At 53.4% G+C, this 22429-nt stretch overlaps 2 protein-coding genes across 5 annotated transcripts in view; one reads left to right on the top strand and one right to left on the bottom strand.

Annotated features, from left to right (window-relative positions):
• Positions 1–14931, bottom strand: part of EIPR1 (EARP complex and GARP complex interacting protein 1) — a 76247-nt gene extending 61316 nt beyond the window's left edge. Inside the window, exons 1-2 of one of the 3 annotated variants that reach the window (XM_061426742.1) lie at positions 14762–14931; positions 7252–7335 (exon numbers count right to left, since the gene is read on the bottom strand). In XM_061426742.1, the coding sequence (XP_061282726.1) occupies positions 7252–7335; positions 14762–14803 (126 nt within the window). In that variant the 5' untranslated portion in view covers positions 14804–14931. Of the gene's footprint in view, positions 1–7251; positions 7339–14761 lie in introns of those variants that run through there. The other 2 variants (XM_061426741.1, XM_061426747.1) reach the window with 2 other exon arrangements.
• A 3922-nt stretch (positions 14932–18853) lies between these two features.
• TRAPPC12 (trafficking protein particle complex subunit 12) overlaps positions 18854–22429 on the top strand; it is a 36036-nt gene continuing 32460 nt past the window's right edge. The window contains exons 1-2 of one of the 2 annotated variants that reach the window (XM_061426739.1): positions 18857–18958; positions 19527–19669. The gene's annotated coding sequence lies outside the window, so the exon portion shown is untranslated. Of the gene's footprint in view, positions 18959–19526; positions 19670–22429 lie in introns of both variants that reach the window. The other variant, XM_061426738.1, reaches the window with a different exon arrangement.

Here is a 22429-nt window from a genome sequence, read left to right as displayed (position 1 = left end):
GGCAGGCCACACCCGGTGTCACGGCCAGAGCCTCCAGGAGGGGGCCGCCCGCCACGACCGTCCCAGGCCTGCGGCTCGGCTAACCAGAGCAGGGCGCTGCTGCCTGCCGAGGACCAGGCTTAGCCCCGACTGGGCCCCTCCGCAGTGGACACAGCTCATGTTGGAAGCAACCGAGGACGGAAGGGGTGAGACAGTGCTGCACGTCAGGTCAGCACCGCTTAAAACACTTCCTAAAAACAAGGCCGACAGCCGTCGACACCTCTGGTCATGCAGCGGTGACGACAGCATCGTGTTTCAGCCACTGAATGAAAAGTTGAACGTGCTAGTACCGCACTCGTCCGGATAATTTCTGGAGGATGAAAATGATGCTCACCGTCACTCTCTCCCCAATAGTCAAGTCACTGGGGAAAATACAACTTACAGTTTTTTTAATCAATTTATACTGATAATCATGGATCTGCACAAAGACCTAATCCAATCAGGAATGTTCGCCGTGGCACTGACTATCATAATGAAACACACAAGCCACCTATGTGCCTAGCAACGGGGAACTGTTCAGGCGAACCGACTGTAATGCAACACTGTGAAGCCAGCTACTCTTCTCTGAACTCCATTCAGTGCCGGGAAAAGGGTCCATAACATACACAAGAGGGAGAGGGAGAGGGAAAGTCTCTCAGTCGTGTCCGACTCTCGGCGACCCCACGGACTATACAGTCCATGGGATTCTCCAGGCAAGAATACCGGAGAGAAGCCTTTCCCTTCTCCAGGGGATCTTCCCAACCCAGGGATTGAACACAGGTCTCCTGCACTGCAGGTGGATTCTTTACCAGCTGAGCCACCAGGGAAGCCCAAGAATACTGGAAAGGGCAGCCTATTCCTTCTCCAGGGGACAAAAGGAAACAAGAAGCAGTAGAAGAGCCTCACAAATGCTCCACACGCTTTTTGCTAAAAAGTAAGCACGACCCAGTGAGAGAATCAGAAAGTGACTGGTTACCTTTGGGTGATGAAATTATAGAGGCTTTTCCTTACTTCTTTGTGGTTTGGCTTTATTTCTAAATTTTTTTCAAGCGCTGTTTTGCAGTCAGAACAAACACTAAAATGCTGTTTTAAAAAACATTTCCATGGTACCCGAAGCGCCTCCCCCTGCTGGCCCAGGGCCTCTGGCTGTGTCCTTGGCTGCTTCCCTCATATCACGTTCTCACATGCAATCACTCCCCTGTCCCTCGAGGGCCGGCCTGGGCAGAACTCAAAGCCCACCACTGCCCCCTACAGCCTGTGCGACCCGAGCCGCGGTGTCCCCGAGAGTGCAATGACCGTGCAGGGACGAAGGTCCCGGGATTGCCGGGACTATGCAGCCCTGCAGAGGCCACCCTTCTCCCGGGACAGTGAGGAGATTAAACACCAGCAGCACAGTTTTTAATCTTTGAAACTCTTTTCAGTCCGTTTCTCCAGCACTCATAGCCCAGTGTAGTTTTCACAGTGGGTTTGGGAATACTCTGGGTGGACAGCTTCTATATAAAGTTTATAACAGTCGCATGGGAACACAGACTAAAAGGCAACACACAAAACCAGGAACAATTTCTTTAAGAGTGAGCAAGAAGCTTCTTTCTAAGTATCTGACACGTTTCCTCCTTATCAGAAAATCCGTGAGCGCTGAGAAAAGGATGCACTGAGCTGATGTCCTGACGGCCGGGAGCACCGTCAGGACCGCCGCGTTGGGGAGCACGGGAGCGCCGGTTTCCGGGTCCTCCTTTGGGGCCGTGCACCCGGGGGCGCGCACACCCTCCCCTGCACACGGGCGGCTCCTGGCTGGGGAGCCGTCCTTCCAGCCTGACCTCTTCCCGCACTTCCAGCTGCCACAGAGTCCCCGCGCCCGCCTGGGGCAGGCTCCTCTTTCTTGAGAGGAGGAGCAGGCAGGGCGTCCACCCTCTGCGGGTCTCCTAGGCGCTCAGCAGGGAAACGTGAGCCTCTGCCCTCCACGGCGGGGGTGCGGAGGAGTCCACGACCCCCAGGCCCACCTCTCCTAATCTGACACTTTAGTAATGTGCCCTTTAAGCTTCAGAGTCTAGGCTCTTTCCACACGTCCTCGCCCACAGCAGGCTCACGGACTGGGCCACGGGACACATCCTCCGGAGACGCAGTCCTCAGGTGCGCTCGGGCAAGGCAGGGGATGTCATCACCGCAGACAAGCAGGGGTCAAAGGAATGGCGACTGATACGCCGCAGGCACCTGAGCTATTTGTACCACGCTGGTTCCTTTAATCCTAAAAAGAGCTCGATGGTGACAGGATGATCTATCATTACTAGCCATGGTTACAGGAGAAGAAACCGGGGCTGACAAAGTGGGAGCAGTGAGGCTCGTTCCAGAGCATGCGCTGTGGACCCCCCATGGTTGGGGCGCAGGGGGTGCCCACCTGCCACAACGCTGGGCTCTGCACCACAGCAGGTCAGCAGAGGACCAGGCAGCTCCACATCCCAGGAGAGAGGCTGTGACCCAACTGCCTATGCCCAGGGCACCACCACTTACGCCGCTCACGTCAAGTGAGCACACATTGACACGTGCAGCTGCGGGCCAGTTACAAAAACAAGCTACATCATGGAGAAAACACTATGGTTAGGGTGAGAGCAAAAGATGACGGGAATGAGGAAGACAGAGCAATTCCTGTTGGCTCCGAGGGGGGAATGCGTGTGCTAGGTTGGGGTACAAGTGTTACTTGCGGTCTTCACGCCCCTGCTGAGCTTTTAAAATGCTGTTAATAGCTCAGAATGGAGCTCAAGGGCTTCCCTGGTGGCTCAGCTGGTGAAGAATCCACCTGCAATGTGGGAGTCCTGGGTTCAATCCTGGGGTTGGGAAGATCTGCTGGAGAAGGGAACAGCTACGCACTCCAGTATTCTGGCCTGGAGAATTCCATGGACTGTATCGTCCACGGGGTTGCAAAGAGTCGGACATGACTGAGCGACTTTTACTTTCAATGAAGCTCAAACTCATATTTTGAGTTACCATTATTAAAATTTTAACGTTGGACTTGGCAGTGCAGGGCTAAAGGCGTAGATAACACTCTGTAAGAGTTTAGGAGCCACGGCTATCAAACTTACTAGGAAGCCTGTGAAGGTGCTCTTAATCAAGGCCGCTCGTGTTCTCACAGAATCAGGGCTCAGAGAAAGCGGCCCCTGTCCTGAGAGCGAGCACATGACCCCAGGCCGACGCACCCTGTCCGTTTCATCTCTCACTGAACTCATAAACTCAAAACTTCAGAGGGAAAGAAAAAAAAAATGTGGCAAAACTGGAAACTAAAAAGCGAAAGTTCTCCCCTAGGAAAAGTAAAGCATCAGCATCTCCCCATGGGAAGTCCTCCTGGCACCGACCACAGCCCTCCGAGAGGCTGCTGGGCGAGAAGCTTCAGCTCAGCTGCCCCCAGCAGACACCACAGCCTCCCCACCAACGCACCCTACCTCTCGTCCAGATCCAAAGCCAGCCGTGCAGCCTGCAGCTCGGGAAGGCGACACCTCAGCTATGCAGGCTCGTGCTGCGGTGATTCCAGGCACTGCACCCACGGCTCCTCGTGGCTCCCAGCTGAAGGTCTGGGGCCACCCCGCCCCAGCAGGGCCACTGGGGGCCCTTCTGCAGCAGCGCCTGCTCACTTCATATCTCTGTCACTTTCTGGGGATTCTCATAACATCTCAACCCTTCCACCAGCCAGGAGATTACCCTTACGAGGCTCCATCCTCACAGCCCCAGTGCCTTCCAGAGGGCCCCCTCTGCCGCTGTCACGTCAGGGGTGGCTCCCATGTGCGTGTTTGGGGGGGACACAGTATTCAGCCCACAGTGAGGGCACATGTGGTCAGGGGCCAGGGAAAAGCTGGGGCGCGAGCGGGTCAGCGGGACAATTGGCCGGCTCACTCCTCGTGACCACACGTACACCTATAAGCTAGAAACACACGCAGCAGGACTGCTTCAAGAAGGACACGCAGGACGTGATCAATATGGCGAGACCAGAGCCCTTAGACCACAAATCGGGGAGCGATTCCTGGGAGTGAGATGGGAGGACGGGGTGGGGTGGGTTCGAGGCGCAGACCTGAAAGGGCTTCATGGAGACCCCACGGTGGTCAGCCTGGCGCTCCTCAATGGGACGAGCACTGTTCAGGCGGCCTCTGCAGGGAAAGCCCAGTGCAGAAGCAAATGAACCCCACGCTGCAAAAGCCCAGCTCCCAACCAAAGGAACACCTCCCCCCGGGAGAAGGGGAGCCCACGACAGAGGAGGCTCCAGGATGGCCTGACCAGTTCTGACCACAGGCAGGGCCCCAGGCAACAGAAAAGGGACAGAAAATAAAGCAGCTCATCAGACACAGAGAGGCCAGCAACTGTGACAGCTCCTGAAATTTTCAGGAAAAAGAGCTGAGCTGAATTAAGAGCATGAAGTCCAGCGCCGGGCACTTCCCCGGGAATCGCCAGCTGCAGGGAGGCGCTGACGGCCTGAGGCGAACCGCGGGGCCAGAGACCCTCCAGCAGCCCCCCTTCCCAGCAAGGGCCCAGCCTGGGCAGGGGTGGGGGGCTTCCAGGTGGGCTGGGGGGTCACACGACGTCACTGTCACTGCCAGAGCTGCAGGGCAGGGGGGCTTGGCCCTGGGGCTGCCCAGACAGCAAACCTCAGCAGCCCGAGCGTCACAGTCACGGCACGCACAGGGGGCAGGGGACAGGGGGTGCTCAGTGGCCACCTCGCCACAGTCCAGCTGGGCCCCTGGGAGGAACCACGCGGCTGCTCAGGGCCGAGTCTTCTGTTTGAAGATGGGGCCAGGGCACCTGCCCACCCCACACACCCCCAGGGACCTGTCCAGCCCCCGTTTCCCCAGCGTCCCCGACCAGGACCGGGTGTCACCGCCTTTCTCTCTCATCAGCTTGAGGCTGCAGGCAGCTGCGAGCGCTCCCAGGAGGGGGATGCACACAGCACTCACACGGGGACACTCGCGACTCGCTGGGTGGGGAGGACACAGAGCGGGGCCCCCGGACATCCTCGCTGCAGGAAGCAGAGCAGAACGGGGCAGGGGACAGGGAGGCCCCCAGACGCCCTTGCCATGGGAAGCAGGGCAGGACAGGGCAGGGGACAGGGACACTCGGGGACGCCCTCGCTGCGGGAAGCAGGGCAGGATGGGGCAGGGGACAGGGAGGCCCCCGGACGCCCTCGCCACGGGAAGCAGGGCAGGACGGGGCAGGGGACAGGGAGACCCCCGGACGCCCTCACCGCAGGAAGCAGGGCAGGACGGGGCAGGGGACAGGGACACTCGGGGACGCCCTCGCTGCGGGAAGCAGGGCAGGATGGGGCAGGGGACAGGGAGGCCCCCGGACGCCCTCGCCACGGGAAGCAGAGCAGGATGGGGCAGGGGACAGGGAGACCCCCAGACGCCCTCACCGCGGGAAGCAGGGCAGGACGGGGCAGGGGACAGGGACACTAGGGGAGGAGGGCTCATCATCTAAAACACACGTGATTCAACCCCTGGCTGGCGAACTCACATGCGGCCAGAAAAAAACAAATAAAAACTGATGTTCTACCGAAAAGGTCAATGGTACAGGCCCGGAACTGAGTGGAACTAAAACGCAAATAGCTGGGGAGAAGACAGTCGGTCGTGCACTGGCTCTGTGCCCGAGCCCCAGCGCCCCCACCACACGCTGCGCTGGTCCTTCCAGAGGAGGCACGTTGCGTCCCCGCTGGCACTGGGCGCCTTCCTCCCCCATCCCCCAGCAGCACCCCAGGATGCACGGGGCCACTCTCCTCTTGCCTCTGGGACAGCCACGGCTAACTCTTTTTATAAGTATATCACTCCCATCTGACATCTTCCAGGAGAAAAGCAACACAAACACAAACACACACTCAGAGAACCAGAAATTGTAAGGAAACAACTTACATCACACTCACATTCCGAAGATAACCATGGCTCAGGGTGTGGGCCCTTTTGACCTATTTCTAGTCCTTATTCTATGCAGAGATGCAATTTTGTACTTTATATACGTTTTTTACATAAAGGTATAGTTGACAGAACATTATTTTAGCTTCAGGCATAAAATGGATTGATTTGATACTTGTATACATTGCAATTTTTTTTTTTTAACACACTACTGATCACACACTACATACGACCTTAACATCTAAGAATCACTTAATTTTTCAGCTGTGATGGTTCTGAGGAGACTCAGCTTCCGTAAGCCTGTTTTCATGCATGCGGTGAGTGAACACCATTCTGAAAGGAAGGCGATTCAGCCAGGGTAACCACGTGGCTCTGCCATCACAACTGGAATGTCCTACTTTGCAACCTAGCCTTTGCACAGTGTGACTGCCTCATGTTTTCTCCCCATCCTCTGTACTGTCCCAATAATGCTCCTTGCGTGTAAAGCTTTTTTGATGTTTTCAGTGTATGGAATACAGGTTAAATACTCTGAACATTTACACGTGAAGCTCTAGACAGGTATCACCAAATGACCTCCCAGTGACCGTGCCAACACGAAGTCGTGCGTCTGCATGGGAGCGGGTTCACCACGCCCATCCGCACCAGACAGTCCCACAAGGCGACTGACGCCACCCCCCAGGGCGGGGTTACGGAGGCTGGCTGCGCCGCATGGCACAGCCTCGCGTGTGCTCCCCCAGGGTTGAGGCAGGTGAGTCTCCACAACATCCCCGCCCCTGCGTCCACGGCTTCGTCGCCACTGGAAGACGAGGAAGATGAAGTCCGGCGAGGTTGGTCCATTCGTTCAAGGCCAGACATCTGAGGTCTGGCCGAGGCCAAGCTGAAAACCTGACTTCATGAGAACCCAACATTCTTCCTAACCTAGAGACACAGGCCACACCCTGTGTCTCTCCCTGGATCGACCAGCGGTGACGGCTTAGACTCCATGTTGAGACGGGATTATGGCCTCGTCCAGCCTCATCTAGAGAGTGCTGTGAGCCATCAAACCAGTCCTCCACTGGCCGGGGTCAAAGGGGTGACACCGACCACGTACCCTGGTGCCCTCGACCCCTTGCATGGTGACCCCGATGCACCCACAAAACACTACCCAAAGGCTGCAACGATACACAGAGTAAGTTTACCTCCTCTCCTCCAGTCGTTACATATAGCTGGCTATGTAAATCCCAATGAAAGCTCTGTTTTGTTTGCGTGGCATTATTTCTCACGTTCTGCTTGAAAAATCAAGAACAAAATGGCTACAAAACTAAGAACAGGCTTGGTAATTAACATGTATCCATTTGTCAGAAATACTTACCTGATTATCATACTTGAGAGACTGCGTCCCAACCAAAAACCGAATGGCGTCTGTCTCCGCGGTCTGAGGCGTGAGGGCCCGCGCCTGCAGGGGGAAGGAGAGGGCACATGTGGATGGAGGCGGACGGGCAGACCAAGCAGGCAGCCGCCGCCTCCACCGCTGCTGGGGGAGCCCCTGGGGCAGAGGGTCCGCCAGGCAGCTTAGAAACGTGCAGGAGAAGCCCTAGACTCTTGTACGATCTGTGACCCAACTGCACTTCCGAAGGATCTGGAAACAAATGTAATTGGACACAAAAATTAAACAATAAAGATATAAACCGTTTTTAACAAAATTATTTAAGTCATCGACTGGTTGAACCAACTATTCTTCGATAACAGAGCAGAAGATGGCTCCCACTGAGGGCAAAGCAGGGGGTTTGAGCCAAGTCTTCTGCAGAGCCAACTGGAAAAACTCAATCCAAAACCCCAAGCTTGCTTCAAGGCTTCAGGAAGCTGCCACAGGTGTGAACTGCAGAGGAGGAAGCTGGGGGCGGGGCTGCCCGCCTGCCCACGTCCTCCGGGGCTAAAGGCTTCGCCCCTCCCTCCTCAGACTCGGAAGCCCTGTAAGGGCAGGAAGGGGCGTGAAGAGCAGAAACCCACCGTCTCCAGTGAAACGTGGAGACGTCTACAATCCTAAAGCGCCCGGGGAACACCGCCTCCGAGGTGGGGAAGGTCGGCGCTGAGAGAAGATGCTGAGGAAGACGCTGGCGGCCACGCCCCAAGCAAAGAGGGGGCCGTGCCGGGAACCTCCGGAGGGGGCAGCCGGAAAGGGGTCCCCCACACAGCAGGGCGCCAACTAGAGCAGGGTGGGGACCTACTAGCATCTCAGGAAGTGGTCAGAGCTCCGTGGGGCAGAGCGGGGGGCTGCCCTGGGGGAAACGAGCGCTGCAAAACCCGGAGCTGCGAGCGCTTGGCCTGGGCCAGGCCGGGCTGCCTCCGCCTGCAGAGCCCACAGTGGGAGGGCTCAGCACTGGAGCTCCGCAAGGAGGACGGGAGGGAGACAAGGGAAAAGGCTTCAGGAGGTGCAGACGCCAAGCTGACGGGCCACGGCAGGTCCAGAACCCTCGATCAGACACAGGGACACTCACAAAACTGGAGAGCAATCACCTTCTCAAACGAGAGGGAGAAGAACAGACTGGAGAGGCTTGGCAAGGCCACCCAGACAACTGAACCCGAGCCGGCATGGCGAGGGGAGGGGGGGCAAGTGACCGCGAACCAGACCCCGTGCGGTGCAAGGACAGAAACCCCGAATGAGGAACTCACGCAACCTCTGAAGATGCAGCAGGTCTATGAAATGGACTGTAAGATGGCTGGCCCTGAGCTTCAGTTCATCAGGTTAAAAGGCAGCGTCCCTGTGCATTGGTTTGGAAGCAGCAGATCCACTGATGGATTGACGACGATTACTGTTATGTCCTAAAGTATCAGCCCTAAAAACGGGGCGAGGGCGCCTGACCACGGCCGTCTTGGGCAGTTGCTCTTCACTGTGGTGACAGAAACACAAGAACTTAGGCACCGGCTCAAAAGCACGCAGGACAAGGGAGTGGAAACTCTGGGGAGAGAAACCTGGCGGGTGAGCACCGCTGGTGGGCAAGGCGTTAACCGGAGAAGCCAAGACACACACAATAAGGTACTGAACCTAAAACTCACACTGTTCCCAAGCAAAAATCCTGAAATGCTGGCTAAACATGGCAGAGAACCCCACTTGAATCAGCAGTCAACAAAACATTCTGCAATTAGAAACATGAGAAACCTGAGTAAAGACTTGGCAAAAGATTGCGATTAACTGTTGGGAGTCTGACTGGAGACAGGAGAGCAGGGGAAAAGCCGAAAATCCTCAGACGCCAAGGCGTCCAGTCACCAGGTTATGTCCGGGAGGTAAGAGCAGGCAGGTCAAGACTAGAAGAAACACCTTCGGAAATGCTGAGAGAGGTTATTCTCACCAGATAAGATGGAAAGGGAAAGTTTAGGGTCTGCTGATTTTAACCAGACTTTCAGTAACTGATTTAAATGACTCGAAAGCACTGCTTGTTTAAAATTTTTTAAACACACAAAAAAGAACGAAAACCGTGAACACAAGTCAAAGTGCTGCAGAAAGGCGAATGTGCTCCGCGCTTTCGCATTTCAACGGCCGCTCCACACCGCTCATCTGCCTCTCATCGGCACAGCGGCCGCTCCACACCGCTCATCTGCCTCTCATCGGCACAGCGGCCGCTCCACACTGCTCATCTGCCTCTTATCGGCACAGCGGTGCCTCATTTTACCCTCCAGACCTCGTGACCTTCAGTCAGTGGTCAACGTCTCGCTGCATCATCCTGCCGATTACACCAGTTGTCTCTCTGTCCACACTGCTTGCTGAACAGGGCAGGCAGGAGCGATCGGAGACGCTGGGAGAACCTGCGAGGGGCCGTGGGAGTTGCAGGCACTGGGGCCGCAGCTGTAGCAGCAGACACGCTGCATTCCCTCCTCTCGGGGCTGACCCGGCGCACACAGAACGCAGCTTCAGGGGCTTTTCAGTGGAGCTTATATACGCTTACAGACAGACGTGGCCGTGGCCAAAGGGGTACACGGCGCTGCACACGCACAGCGCTGTGAGTGATCCCAGCTCTTACAGGACCACACTGACAGATCGTGGGGCGAGAGCAAGAGGCCGTGGGCCAAGAGCGTCTGGCCACCACCCTCTTGGCCAATGTGCTCCTTCCCCACATTCTACCCCACTCAGGGTCTCTCGCCTCAAAATCTGCACACAGTCCACTTTCGTGATATTTCCTTGGTGAGTAACGCTGACCCTTGAAAGAACATTCTGCAACAGCAATAGATGCTACAGCAAACAGCTGCGTCCCCAGTTACAGCAAACAGCTGCGTCCCCAGTACACGGCAAACTCAACGTCAGCTGTCACCTGAACTCGTGTTGCGGTCCCTGCCCTCATGGGGCTAGAAGGGCCAGCCAGCACACATGGAGTGACTTTATCTCCATGACCAAGTCCAGTCCACCGGCTGTCCTTGTGAGGTCGCAGGAAAGCCTCCACAGGTTTTATTGCTGCTGCTACTACTGCTAAGTCGCTTCAGTCGTGTCCGACTCTGTGCGACCCCATAGACGGCAGCCCACCAGGCTCCCCCGTCCCTGGGATTCTCCAGGCAAGAACACTGGAGTGGGTTGCCATTTCCTCCTCCAATGCGTGAAAGTGAAAAGTGAAAGTGAAGTCACTCAGTCATGTCCGACTCTTAGCGACCCCATGGACTGCAGCCCACCAGGCTCCTCCGTCCATGGGAGTTTCCAGGCAAGAGTACTGGAGTGGGGTGCCATCGCCTTCTCCGACAGGTTTTATTAAGGACCTTCTAACTCCCCACAGGCGCTGGGCCCTCCCCCTGAAAGAGGGAATCTTGTGGCATTCACAGTCTACACATGATTCCAAATGCTTTCACACTGTCCTAAATCTGCGAGAGAACTCAGAGGTTAGTAGCACAGCACAGTACACAGCCTTTACAGAGCACTGTTCTACTAAACCTGCATCACAGACACAGCCTGTACCGTGTGCCCCCACACCGGGAGGGGTCCGGTTTCCAGAGGTCAGGACACAGCCTTCGCCATGTGCCTCAGCACAGGAGCCATCCAACTTAAGGACCAGCCTGTAAAAGGCAGCAGAAGGAGGGTCCACGGACGCCACGTCATCTTCTGCCTGGCCTGCCCGCATCTCTTGCTGTGGCCCTTCCCAAACCGAGTGTCTGCTGCCCTGGCATCAGCTGCCTCCGCTGCTCCAGGAGCAGAGCCTCGGTCCCTGTTTCAGTTTGATCTCTGTCAACTCCCGCTGCCAGCACGGCAGCCCAGACGTGCATCCCCTTTGCCTGCTGCCACCCCTAGCCGTTTCCAAGCCTGCCGCCGTGGAGGGAGCAGTTAAGGAGCCGGAAGAGGTGGACGGGGCGCTATTCAAAACGGCGTCCCGCGTGCCGCTGCAAGACGCCCGCCCTCTTCCAGAGGCTCCTGCACCTCCCGAGCCAGAGCAGAAACTGAGGGCGCTGCTCTCCCCATCATCGCCCAGGCCCTCCTTGTACTGTCTGCACTTCACCTGCCCTCCTGAGCGTCCCCTCTGGCTGTCTGCAGGCCCAGGGGACCCTTGGGGCTCTGCAGGCGTGGGTTCGGCAGGCCTGACCCAGCTCTAAACTCTCCACTGTGGCTGCACTTCCTCTTTTTCTCTGCTGGGGCGGGTCCTGCGTCTGGCTGTTCATCCTGCTGACTACATCAGCTGTCCCACTGCTCCTGGCTGTGCACACTGTTCGCGGAACCCAGGGCAGGCACAGTGCCAGGGGGGAGCCTGCGGGAAAACTCGAGGAGCCCTAAGAACTGCCGCCATGCTGATGCTCTCCTGACTGGTGCAGCAGCCGCAGCAGCAGAAATGTGTTCCCTTGGGGCTGACCAGCAGACACAGTCGTCAGGCAGCCTCAAGGGCTTTTCGGGTGGAGCTTATACATGCTTATAGAACAGACAGGGCAGTGGCCAGGTGGGGACATTGAGATGCACAGAGCTGTAAGTTATCTCTACTGTTACAGAACCACGTAGCTACAAAGCGCAGGGCGAGAGAGCCTGAGCACCGCCATCTTGGCTAACTTGCTCTTTCCCCACACGCAGTGATTGCTCTTCAGATTCAAGAAAGCTGGGGCCCAAACAGCTGTGTACAGAAGTGCAACAATCAGCTCCTTCTTTTAAGATAAGAAAAGATATTCAGATAAAATACTTGAGGCCCAAGGCAAGAATCCACTCCACTGATTTGTCCAAAATCCCAGGAAACAACATTTTAGTTACCTCAAAGATCCAATACTGAACATCAAAACCTCTGGGCTATTTGGGGGATTAAAGAGATTGAAAAGTTATTAAGAAGTGTTGGGAGAAGATGCACACTTGGCGAGCGCAAGGTCAGGGAAGCGCCTCTCTTCCACAGGCGCCCTCTGGACACACCCACGTGTGCACCTCCGTAAAGCCCACGTAGGCCAGAATCCCCATCCCTTACTAGTTAAGAGGACTCCACCCACAGGAAAAATAACATCTAACAATATGACTGATGTCAGAATTAAACAAAATATGTGTACAATGTTAGGCAGAGTGCCCAAGACACAGATCTGTTCTCAGCTGGTCACCAAGGCACCAGTCTTGAGTGATAGAGCACATGTGTGAAAGTCGCTCAGTCGTGTCCAACTCTTTACAACCCCGTAGACTATACAGTCCATGGAATTCTCCAGGCCAGAATACTGGAATGGGTAGCCTTTCCCTTCTCCAGGGGATCTTCCCAACCCAGGGATGGAACCCAGGTCTCCCGCATTGCAGGCGGATTCTTTACCAGCTGAGCCACAAGGGAAGCCCTGTGTGATAGAGCTGTCAAGCCCAACAGTTCCTGACTCACAGGGCATTGAGATACTTGTTCAGAATTCACCTTTAAGAATTCTGTTTCATTATAATAATCAGAATAACATTTACTGAATGTTAAATTCACCAGATGTGAAAAGGTCAGTTTTCATTCCAATCCCAAAGAAGGGCAATGCCAAAGAATGTGCGAACTACTGCACAGTTGCACCCGCCTCACACGCTAGCAAAGAGATGCTCAAAGTTCTCCAAGCCAGGCTTCAGCACTATGTGAACCTAGAACTTCCAGATGTTCAAGCTGGATTTAGAAAAGGCAGAGGAACCAGAGACCAAATTGCCAACATCTGTTGCATCAGAGAAAGCAAGAGAACTACAGAAAAACTTCTGCTTTATTGACTTTGGCAAAGCCTCTGACTGTGTGAATCACAAAACTGTGGAAAATTCTTCAAGGGATGGGAATACCAGACCAGCTTACCCACCTCCTGAGAAATCTGTATGAAGGTCAAGAAGCAACAGTTCAAACCAGACAAGGAAAACGGACTGGATCCAAATAAGGAAAGGAATATGTCAAGGCTGTATATTGTCACCCTGCTTATTTAACTTATATGCAGAGTACATCATGAGAAATGCTGGGCTGGAGGAAGCACAAGCTGGAATCAAAATTGCTGGGAGAAATATCAATAACCTCAGATACGCAGATGACATCACCCTTATGGCAGAAAGTGAAGAGGCGCTAAAGCGCCTCTTGATGAAAGTGAAAGAGGAGAGTGAAAAAGTTGGCTTAAAACTCAGCATTCAGGAAACTAACATCATGGCATCTGGTCCCATCACTTCATGGGAAATAGATGGGGAAAGAGGGGAAACAGTGTCAGACTTTATTTTGGGGGCTCCAAAATCACTGCAGATGGTGACTGCAGCCATGAAATTAAAAGACGCTTGCTCCTTGAAGGAAAGTTATGACCAACTGAGACACCATATTAAAAAGCAAAGACATTACTTAGTCAACAAAGGTCCGTCTAGTCAAGGCTATGGTTTTTCCAGTGGTCATGTATGGATGTGAGAGTTTGACTATAAAGAAAGCTGAGTGCCAAAGAATTGATGCTTTTGAACTGTGGTGTTGGAGAAGACTCTTAAGAGTCCCTTGGACTGCAAGGAGATTCAACCAGTCCATCCTCAAGGAGATCAGTCCTGGATGTTCATTGGAAGGAATGATGTTGAAGCTGAAACTCCAATACTTTGGCCACCTGACGCGAAGAGCTGAGTCACTTGAAAAGACCCTGATGCTGGGTAAGATTGAGGGCAGGAGGAGAAGGGGACGACAGAGGATGAGATGGTTGGATGGTATCACCGACTCAATGGACATGGGTTTGGGTGAACTCTAGGAGTTGGAGATGGATAGGGAGGCCTGGCGTGCTGCAGTTCATGGGGTATCAGAGTCGGACACGACTGAGCGAGTGAACTGAACTGAAGTGAAAGTCGCTCAGTAGTGTCCAACTCTTTGCAACCCTATGGACTGGAGCCCGCCAGCTCCTCTGTCCATGGCATTTTCCAGGCAAGATACTGGAGCGGGTTGCCATGCCCCTCTCCAGGGGAATTTGCTGATCCCAGGGATCGAACCCTAGGTCTCCCACATTGCAGGCAGATTCTTTTACCATCTGAGCCACCAGGGAAGCGTAACAGGATGGTTTCAGAGCTAATTTCGAAACTTGGTCACTGTGCCCGGACCACAGGAAGACGCCAACATTAGGGGAAACTCGGTGAAGGGGACATAAGAACTCCCCCTGCATCTTGACAAATTTTAATGTAAATTTAAACACTGTGTCCAAGTTAAAACAGTAATAGTAATACAGATACAGCGTCTGCCTCCAAGAACAGCAAGGCTTTCGGAAATGTACACAAGCAATTACAGCAAAGCGCGCCGTGAGAGTCAGGCCACAAGGAACGACGGGGGCGGCAGGCAGGCGGCGGGGGCTCCCACGGCCAGGGGTCGCGGGCGGGACCGCCGCGCCCCGCGGGCGTCTAGCGGGCCCTCGGCCGGTCCTGGATGACCGCGGCCTTTGGCCCCCCGAGGCCTCCCCGCAGTGACCTCGGCGGCACCGGGCGCCGTTCCGGGACCCACCTGGAACTCCAGGCCGTAGATCACGGGCGCGTCGTCCTCCATGCTGCGGCAGCGCCCTCGCTGAAGGCGGGTCCCCTGGGCCGACGCGCCCCCGCTCCGCTCCCATTCATGCGCTCCAGCCCCAGCGGCGCCGGGCGGCGACCCTTTCTGAGCCACCGCGGTTCCCGTAGGGTTCACTTCCTGTTTTCCGGATGCGTCATCAACGCGCTCCCGGGCGCCGGCGGCCGCCGCCGATGACGCAGCGCCGAGCTCCTGCGCATGCGCACTTGGCTCCCTCCGGGGTTTCTACGCCCGGTAGGACCAGAAGGGGAGGGCCTGCCGGGGGCGCCTGCCGGGCGGGCTGCAGTTCGGAACCTCCCCAGCTCCGCAGCCCTACGGTTCCCCTAGGGTTCTGACGCGGTCGTGGGACGGCTGGGCGCCGGGAAGCGCTCTGCAGTCGCTGTCAAGTCCTCTCCGGCCCAGCAGCCAAGGCGGAACCTCAGGCTTTACAGACGACCGCTGCCCGTTTGGGGGACATTGAGGGGCACAGAGGTGTTCAGTGGAGGGCTCGGGGATGCGCTTGGGCTGGCAGACTCAGGTGGGCTGGCAGACTCGGGTGGGCTGGGCCCAGGAGCCTTAGAGTCAGAGGCCGGGCTCGTTGGTGTCTGCAGCCTTGTGCATGGAGTGGCCAAGGGGTCGCACTGCCGGTGCTGGGGTGGTAAGTGACGCCTGACATTTATTTGCCTCTGAAGGGAGTCCGGTGGACAGACTCTGGCGTCTTTGAGTCTTCAAGAACTGTCAGCGCTGCAGAGGTTTGCCTCCGTCCAGGAGTCCGGCAGAGCGCACGCCTTGACGTTTGGCAGTGCCCTTGCAGACGGGAGTGGCATTGCATATAGCCCCAGAATGCCGTATGCACGTTCTTCACTACCCTGGGTTCCGTAGGTTACAGGGCCATGCACAGGTTCTCCACCAATGTGATCATTTCACTTTCCTCTCATCGCCCCTTAATCTTTGTTTCAGGTAAGGACGTCTGGGATAGTGCCGGGAGCAGGAGCTCCGCCCGTGGCAAAGGTCATGAGGAAGGAGGCTCGGCATACACAAAGGCGGGATCGAGCCTCAGGAGTCCCCCTGGAAATTCTTGAGCATCTACCCCCCAAACCAGAGTCTGCCTACTTTCTGCTTTGTGCTTTCACCTACACCTCTGAGTTTATGGGGGGCTGTCCCCCACTACCTCTCTGAAAAAAGAGTTAACTTACAGCTCCAGTTAATAAAGTTCCTGGGTGTGCTAGTGTTTCAACCTACAAACTCCTTTGGAAGTCCTCTAGCCTGCCTGAATAGGTTTTTCCGGCCACATGTGATTGTTCAGAGCCTCCTAACTGTGAGAGGCATGAGATGTTCTAAACTGTCTAAATACAGATTCCTTTGAGCAGTTAAAAGATTGATTAGAAATTGTATTGGTGAAGGGTTTTTCACTTGTTGGGCCAATGTTTGCTGCTAAGTTTCCATATCCCTTACCTGCTGTGTCCCTGGCAGTGTATTGATTAATATAATTGGTGTAAGTAGTAGCTTTAATATTTGTAACCTGGGACCCTTGAGTTAATTCTTTTTCTTGTTATAGCCCACCACACCTTTGCCCTGTAGGAATGCAACTTTATCTAATGCTTTTGGAGGGTGGCCCCTGACTAATCACCTTTAGAGAAAAATAAGTTTTCTGAAGAAAGGGTCTTAAAATGTTAACAGGCCTCCGGGCCAGAAGATGATGCAAATCACCTAAACTTTTGCATATGATAAGTTTGCAGGAAGAAAGCCTGGCTTACTGCATGACTCTACCCCTTCCCCCATTATCCTCTATGCATAACTTAAGGCATAAAAACTACTTTGGAAAATAAAGTGCGGGCCTTGTTCACCGAAACTTGGTCTCCCCCTGTCTTTCTTTCTCTCACCTTCTGGCTGAATTATTCAGCATCTTTTCTCCACTAAATTTTCTCACTGAGCTATCCTTATTTAACCACTCTTTATATCCTTAATTAACGTTTAATTAAGCAATTGTTTCCTGATCCTCGCCGACGCCGTCCCCGCTTTGAAGTCCCTGGATCCGCCGGGGCTGGACCCCGGCAGGATAGGTATATGAAAAGATGCTCAGGCTCACTAATCATCAGGGAAGCGCAGATCAACCACAGTGAGCCACCACCCCACACGATTACAGTGGCCGTCGTCAGAAAGTTAAAGGATGAGCAGCACTGGCAGGATTGGAGAAGCCACCACCCCACACGACTACAGTGGCCGCCGTCAGAAAGTTAAAGGATGAGCAGCACTGGCAGAATTGGAGAAAAGGGAATCCTTGTACCCTGCCGGTGAGAATGTAAGTTGATGTATCAACTGTGGAAAACAGTATGGGAGGTCCTCGAAAAATTGAAAATAGGATTGCCATATCATCCTGAAATCCAACTTCTGTGATCCAGCCTAAATGAACTATCTTGAAGCCATACCTGCACTCCATGTTCACTGCAGGATTAGTTGCAGTAGCCAAGATACAGAAACAACCAAAGTGTCCATCCACAGCTGGATGGAAAATGTGTGTGTGTGTACACAGGCGCACACCTGCGTTACCAACCAAGGGATCACTACCCAGTGATCATAGAGGCCAGTACTGTGACATCGGCTTTTGAGGAAAGAATGAGGTTTATTGTGAGGTTGACCAGCGAAGAAATGGAAGACAGGTCTCAGATCTGTCTCCCCCATCCAACATTCAGGGTGAAATTTAAGGGGTTAGGGGAATTTCAAACTTGGGAACTGATTGTCTAGTCTCAAGTCAGTCTGCTGGAAGCCAGGTTTTCCTTATTGAAAGGTTTCTTGCCTCGTAAAGGGCTCCAGTGACGTTTCTGTTAGTTTTCTGAAGGTTCTTCATTTGAAAGTCAATGTGGAGACATGGGTTCCCCTTTTGTACCTGTGTAGTGCTGTCTGTAAAGTAACTGAAGATTTGGTTAATCAATTATTCTACTTAAGGAGGAAAACTATTTTAAACTGGCCAATATTTTTTTACATGCTTTTTCATATATGTGGAATATTATTCAGGCTGTTAAAAGGAAGAAAATTTTTAAATTTTATATAAAACTTAGAAAAGGATGAGGCCTTGTCATCTGTGACATGAATGAACGTAGAAGACATGTGCTAAGTGAGATAAGCCAGACACAGAAACCAAATACAGCACGATCCATTCACAGGTGGGATCTGAAAAAGAAAGTTGGAATCATTGTAAAGGAGAGTAGAATGGTGGTTACCAGAGGCTGAGGGTTGGGAGAAGGGGAAGTTATTGAGCAAATAATACAAACTTTCAATGAAAAGATTAATAAGTTCCGGAGACATAGTTAATAATAATGTATCCTATACTTGTGATTTGCAGAGAAGAGATTTTAAGTCTTTTCACCACAAACACAAAAAACGAGCGGGGCGCTGGATAAGGGCATGAGCTCCATTGTGGCCATCTCACAGTGTTAGATACATCAGCACGTCACGTTGTTCACCTTAAGTACAAACGATTTTTATTTGTCAAAATAAAACTATTTTAAATCATTAAAGAATAAGAAGGAGATGGCTGGGCGTGGCCTGGTTCAGCTGTGCTCCAGCGCCTGGCGCCTCCTGACACTTATGCTGGGTGATGAACCGGGGTATCTCCAGGGTGACAGCGGAAGTCAAGAACGCAGAAGCACAGACGCGGCATCTTCCTCGGCCGCTCCTCTTGCCTGAGATTGAGCTGTGGCGCTAAGGCATTCAGGATCTTCATACTGCTGGATTAATTCCACCCAGCTACCATTGGTATTATTATTACCATTTTTATCCTTAATGTGATTACACAAGAAGTACAGATGGATGTATTCTCAACAAGAAAAGTTGAAAACACATATAGGCACAAAGACACATCCCTGAAAATAAGTATTTCAAGGATGCACTGGCCACGAACTTAAAAAAAGCTTAGCCGTTTCCCTCCCAGCTGCCCTCTGCCACAGGTTTAGCGACGTCCCTCTGGTTCGCAGGGACGCGCTCCGCCCCGCCCCCCCAGGCCCCACCCACCACGGCCGGAACCGGAACCGCGCCGGCCTTCGGCTCCTGCACCGGGCATGCGCGGGAGCGGGCGCGCGCAGGCGCAGAGGCCGCGGGAAGCGCCGAGTCCGGTCCCGGCTTCCTCCGGCTTCTCCCGGACCCGGGTCACAGCCGCAGGTGACCCTTCCCCCAACCCCGGGGGGCGAGGGGGCGGATGAGGATAGGGCCCGGGCTGTGGAGAGGGGGTCGTGCCGTCTCCAGCTTCAGCCCCTGGGGTGGGAGGGTCTGCTCCCGGGTCTCTCCTCCCAGGGGGTCTCTACCCCCATGTCTCTCCTCCTCTGGGGTCTCTCCTCCCAGGTCTCCCATCCAGAGGGTCTCTCCTCCCAGGGGGTCTCTCCCCCCAGGTCTCCCCTCCCCCTTGGTCTCTCCTCCCGGGGGGTCTCTCCTCCCAGGGGGGGTCTCTCCCCCCAGGGGGTCTCTCCCCCCAGGTCTCCGCTGCTCCTTGGTCTCTCCTGCCTTGGGTCTCTCCTTCCCGGGGACTCGTCTCTGTCCCGCCTCCCTCCGGGCCCAGCATGACCCTGAGAGTCCGGAGCGTGAGCTTTGGGTGCCTGCCCTTTGCAGGGGCGGCCGTTGGCTCCACATCCCTGGAGCGGCCCCCACACTGGGCGCTGAAAGCTCAGGAGGGTCTGCGCCCGGGGCCCAGCTGTAGTACTCAGTGACTCGTTCCTCCTGGCCTCTTCTGTAGATGGACGTTTACAGTAACCTGCCCAACCGGACTCAGGGTCGTGAGGACAGAACGCGACGGTCTGTGTAAAGGCCTATCAGTCTCTATGTAAAAGCTGGCCGACGCTTTCCAGAGCATCTTGCAGGACAAAGCTGACTGGCGGAGTATGTATACTGAGAAGAACTGAAAACATGTAGAGTGTAAGGTTCAAAGAAGTGCTCTAGATGTGCCTCTTTTTCTCACCTAGTCCACAAGAGTTTAACCCCAATGAAGCATTTCCTTGGACTTGCAGTTCACACCTTCTTATGGCTACTGGGAAACATCATATTTAAATACCTGTTTCTTTTTGCAAATTCAGGAGGCTGTACTGTATGGCAGTGAGTGCAGCTCTCTGTGTAAGGGGGGCGGGGGGGGGGGGGCGCGGGAGGACGGTTGCAAATAGAATAATACAGTCACCAGTCCTCACGTTCTGTGACCCCTAGCAGGGTCTTCACTGTTCCAGGACAGCCTGTCACCACTCTGCTTTATCGTTAAAATGATAGTTATCAGTTCCTGTGCACCTGCTGCCGTTTAATCTTCATGACCCCAATCTTCAGATGAGGAAGCAGAGACTAAAGGATTAAGGCATTTTCAGAGGTCACTTTACTTGGTGGTGAGCCCAAGCCTCAAGCAGTCATTCCAAGCTCTCCCTGCCTTACCCTCTGCTCTCAGTCTTGACCTGTCTCAGCAGCCATACAAGGACAGCAGAGGCAGAAAAACCAGTGTAGGAATCTCATCCCCATCAGTTGACAGCATCAGGCAAATCAGTGGACCTCTGCTGTGTGATGGAGCTTATGCTTTGTAAGTTGGTCCTAAGGCTTAAATATGATAATACATGTAAAATGCTTGATCTGTGGTGATGTTCTCTCCATGGGGGCCTTTCCAATTGTATACTAATTAGATTCCTACCTCATGGCACAGTTCTTTCATGGAAATATGGTTTCCATTATTGCAACCTGGTAAAAGATTTGTAATTGCAGTGTTGTGTCCAAGGGAGCCTAAAGAGCATGGTTTTCTTTGTTCTTAGTGCATTTAAATCACTTAAAAATATTTTAAGGCGTTAATTAAGCTCATGTGCAAAGAACTCAACCAAAGAGAAAGTCTGACTTCTTTGCCAGCATCTTGATGCTGGATGTCAGCTTAAAACCACGTCTGTGGCTTCATGTGTGCTGTGTGTTAGTTGGTCCATCGTGTCTGACTCTGCGACCGTGGACTGTAGCCCACTGGGCTCATCTGTCCGTGGGATTCTCCAGGCAACAACCCTGAGGTGGGTTGCCACGCCCTTCCCCAGGCGGTCTCCCCAACCCAGCAGTCAAGCCAGTGTCTCGTGCCCCCTGCACCGGCAGGTGTGGGCTTTGCCACGCCCTTCCCCAGGCGGTCTCCCAGCCCAGCGGTCACGCCCGTGTGTCTCGCGCCCCCTGCACCGGCAGGTGTGGGCTTTGCCACGAGTGCCACGTGAGCGTGTATTAAATCAGTAGCAGGAGAAGTGAAGGTTTGTATCTCATGCAAATCAAGGACAGATACATGTGCTTTTCAGTTTTTAAAGTATGAAATGCAAAGGCTGCATGTAACGGACATGGAAAACACAAAGTCAAGTGCAGACTTGGCTTCTGGCGCCAGTGTTGCAAACGGCTTAGACCCATGCGCCGCCCCCATCGAGCCTTTCCTCGAGGCCTCTTCCAGCCCGCTCCCCAGTCCAACTGTGCATTATTATCACCTTGTTTTTCTCTAAAATAATGTATTGTTTGATTTTCTTGTTTGAACTTCAGGTAGAAAGTCATCATACTGTTTATTTTTCTACCCTTTCGGTGTGTAGAATTAGATGTGTGAGGTGCAAACATTGAAGCATTCGCTATAGGCTAGCTCGTTCATTTTCACTGCAGTTTGAGTACACTGCTGTTTCTTTATTATGGTGTCTCCAGGCAGTTGTTTCCAGGGTTTAAATCTTTGGAGAAAGGGCGGTATTTTGTTTGGACTTCGCGTGTGCAGGACTTCCTCCATGACACATAAGTAATGGGATCATAAGTGCCAGGACTCCTGAGATTGAAAAGAGCTGCTGAATTGTACCGTAACCGTTGGTACAATGTGGAACCATCCTAATAAAGTCCAATTGTACGGCTGTTGAAGTCACAGGACACATGCTTGTGAATGTGTATCCCTCTCACCTTGTTCGGATCTTTGTTCAGGATACTTTTTTGTTGGATCACTTATAATCCTGTTGATTTGTAGGAATCTTTAATACCTTGATATTAAGAAGTGTAACAATATCAAGCGTAGGTGACTGTGTTGAACAGGAAGATTACTTACACACACCACCACCAGCTGTGTAAATTGGTACATGCACTTAGTAAAACAGTTCGGTGTTACCTGATGAAGAATTGTACTCTCCACAAAGCCCCCGTGAGCTTTCACACATACAGCAGGAGGCATGTACAGGAATATTCATAGCAGCACTGTTTGTATTAAAAAACATAGCACCTCAAGAAGAATAGATATATCAGGACTTCCCCTGGCAGTCCAGTGGTTAAAACTCTGTGCTCCCAATACATGGGGCACAGGTTCGATCCCTGGTCAGGGAACTAAGATTCCACACGCCGCATGATGTGGCCAAAAAAAAAGAATGGATACTAGGTTGTGGAACCATCACACAGCAGAGCATCATCAGCAAAACAGGAATCACAGCTCCGTGCTGCTTCCAGGATGAGTCTCAAGGTTAAAAGCGGAGGAGAAATTGAAGTAAAAAGCAAAAATCTAACATGTTGTCTGAGGAAATACACTTGGAAAATGGAAGAAGAACAAGAGTAGGACAGATCTCAGAATATTAGGTCTGAAAAGGGAGTTAGGACATATTATATCAGCTACAGGTTATAAATTTTGTAGCACTC

The sequence above is a fragment of the Bos javanicus genome, chromosome 8 (genome assembly GCF_032452875.1).
Source record: "Bos javanicus breed banteng chromosome 8, ARS-OSU_banteng_1.0, whole genome shotgun sequence".
NCBI classification, from domain to species: domain Eukaryota; kingdom Metazoa; phylum Chordata; class Mammalia; order Artiodactyla; family Bovidae; genus Bos; species Bos javanicus.
The sequence above is the reverse complement of the archived record's forward strand: the minus strand, read 5'-3'. Positions and strand labels throughout refer to the sequence as shown.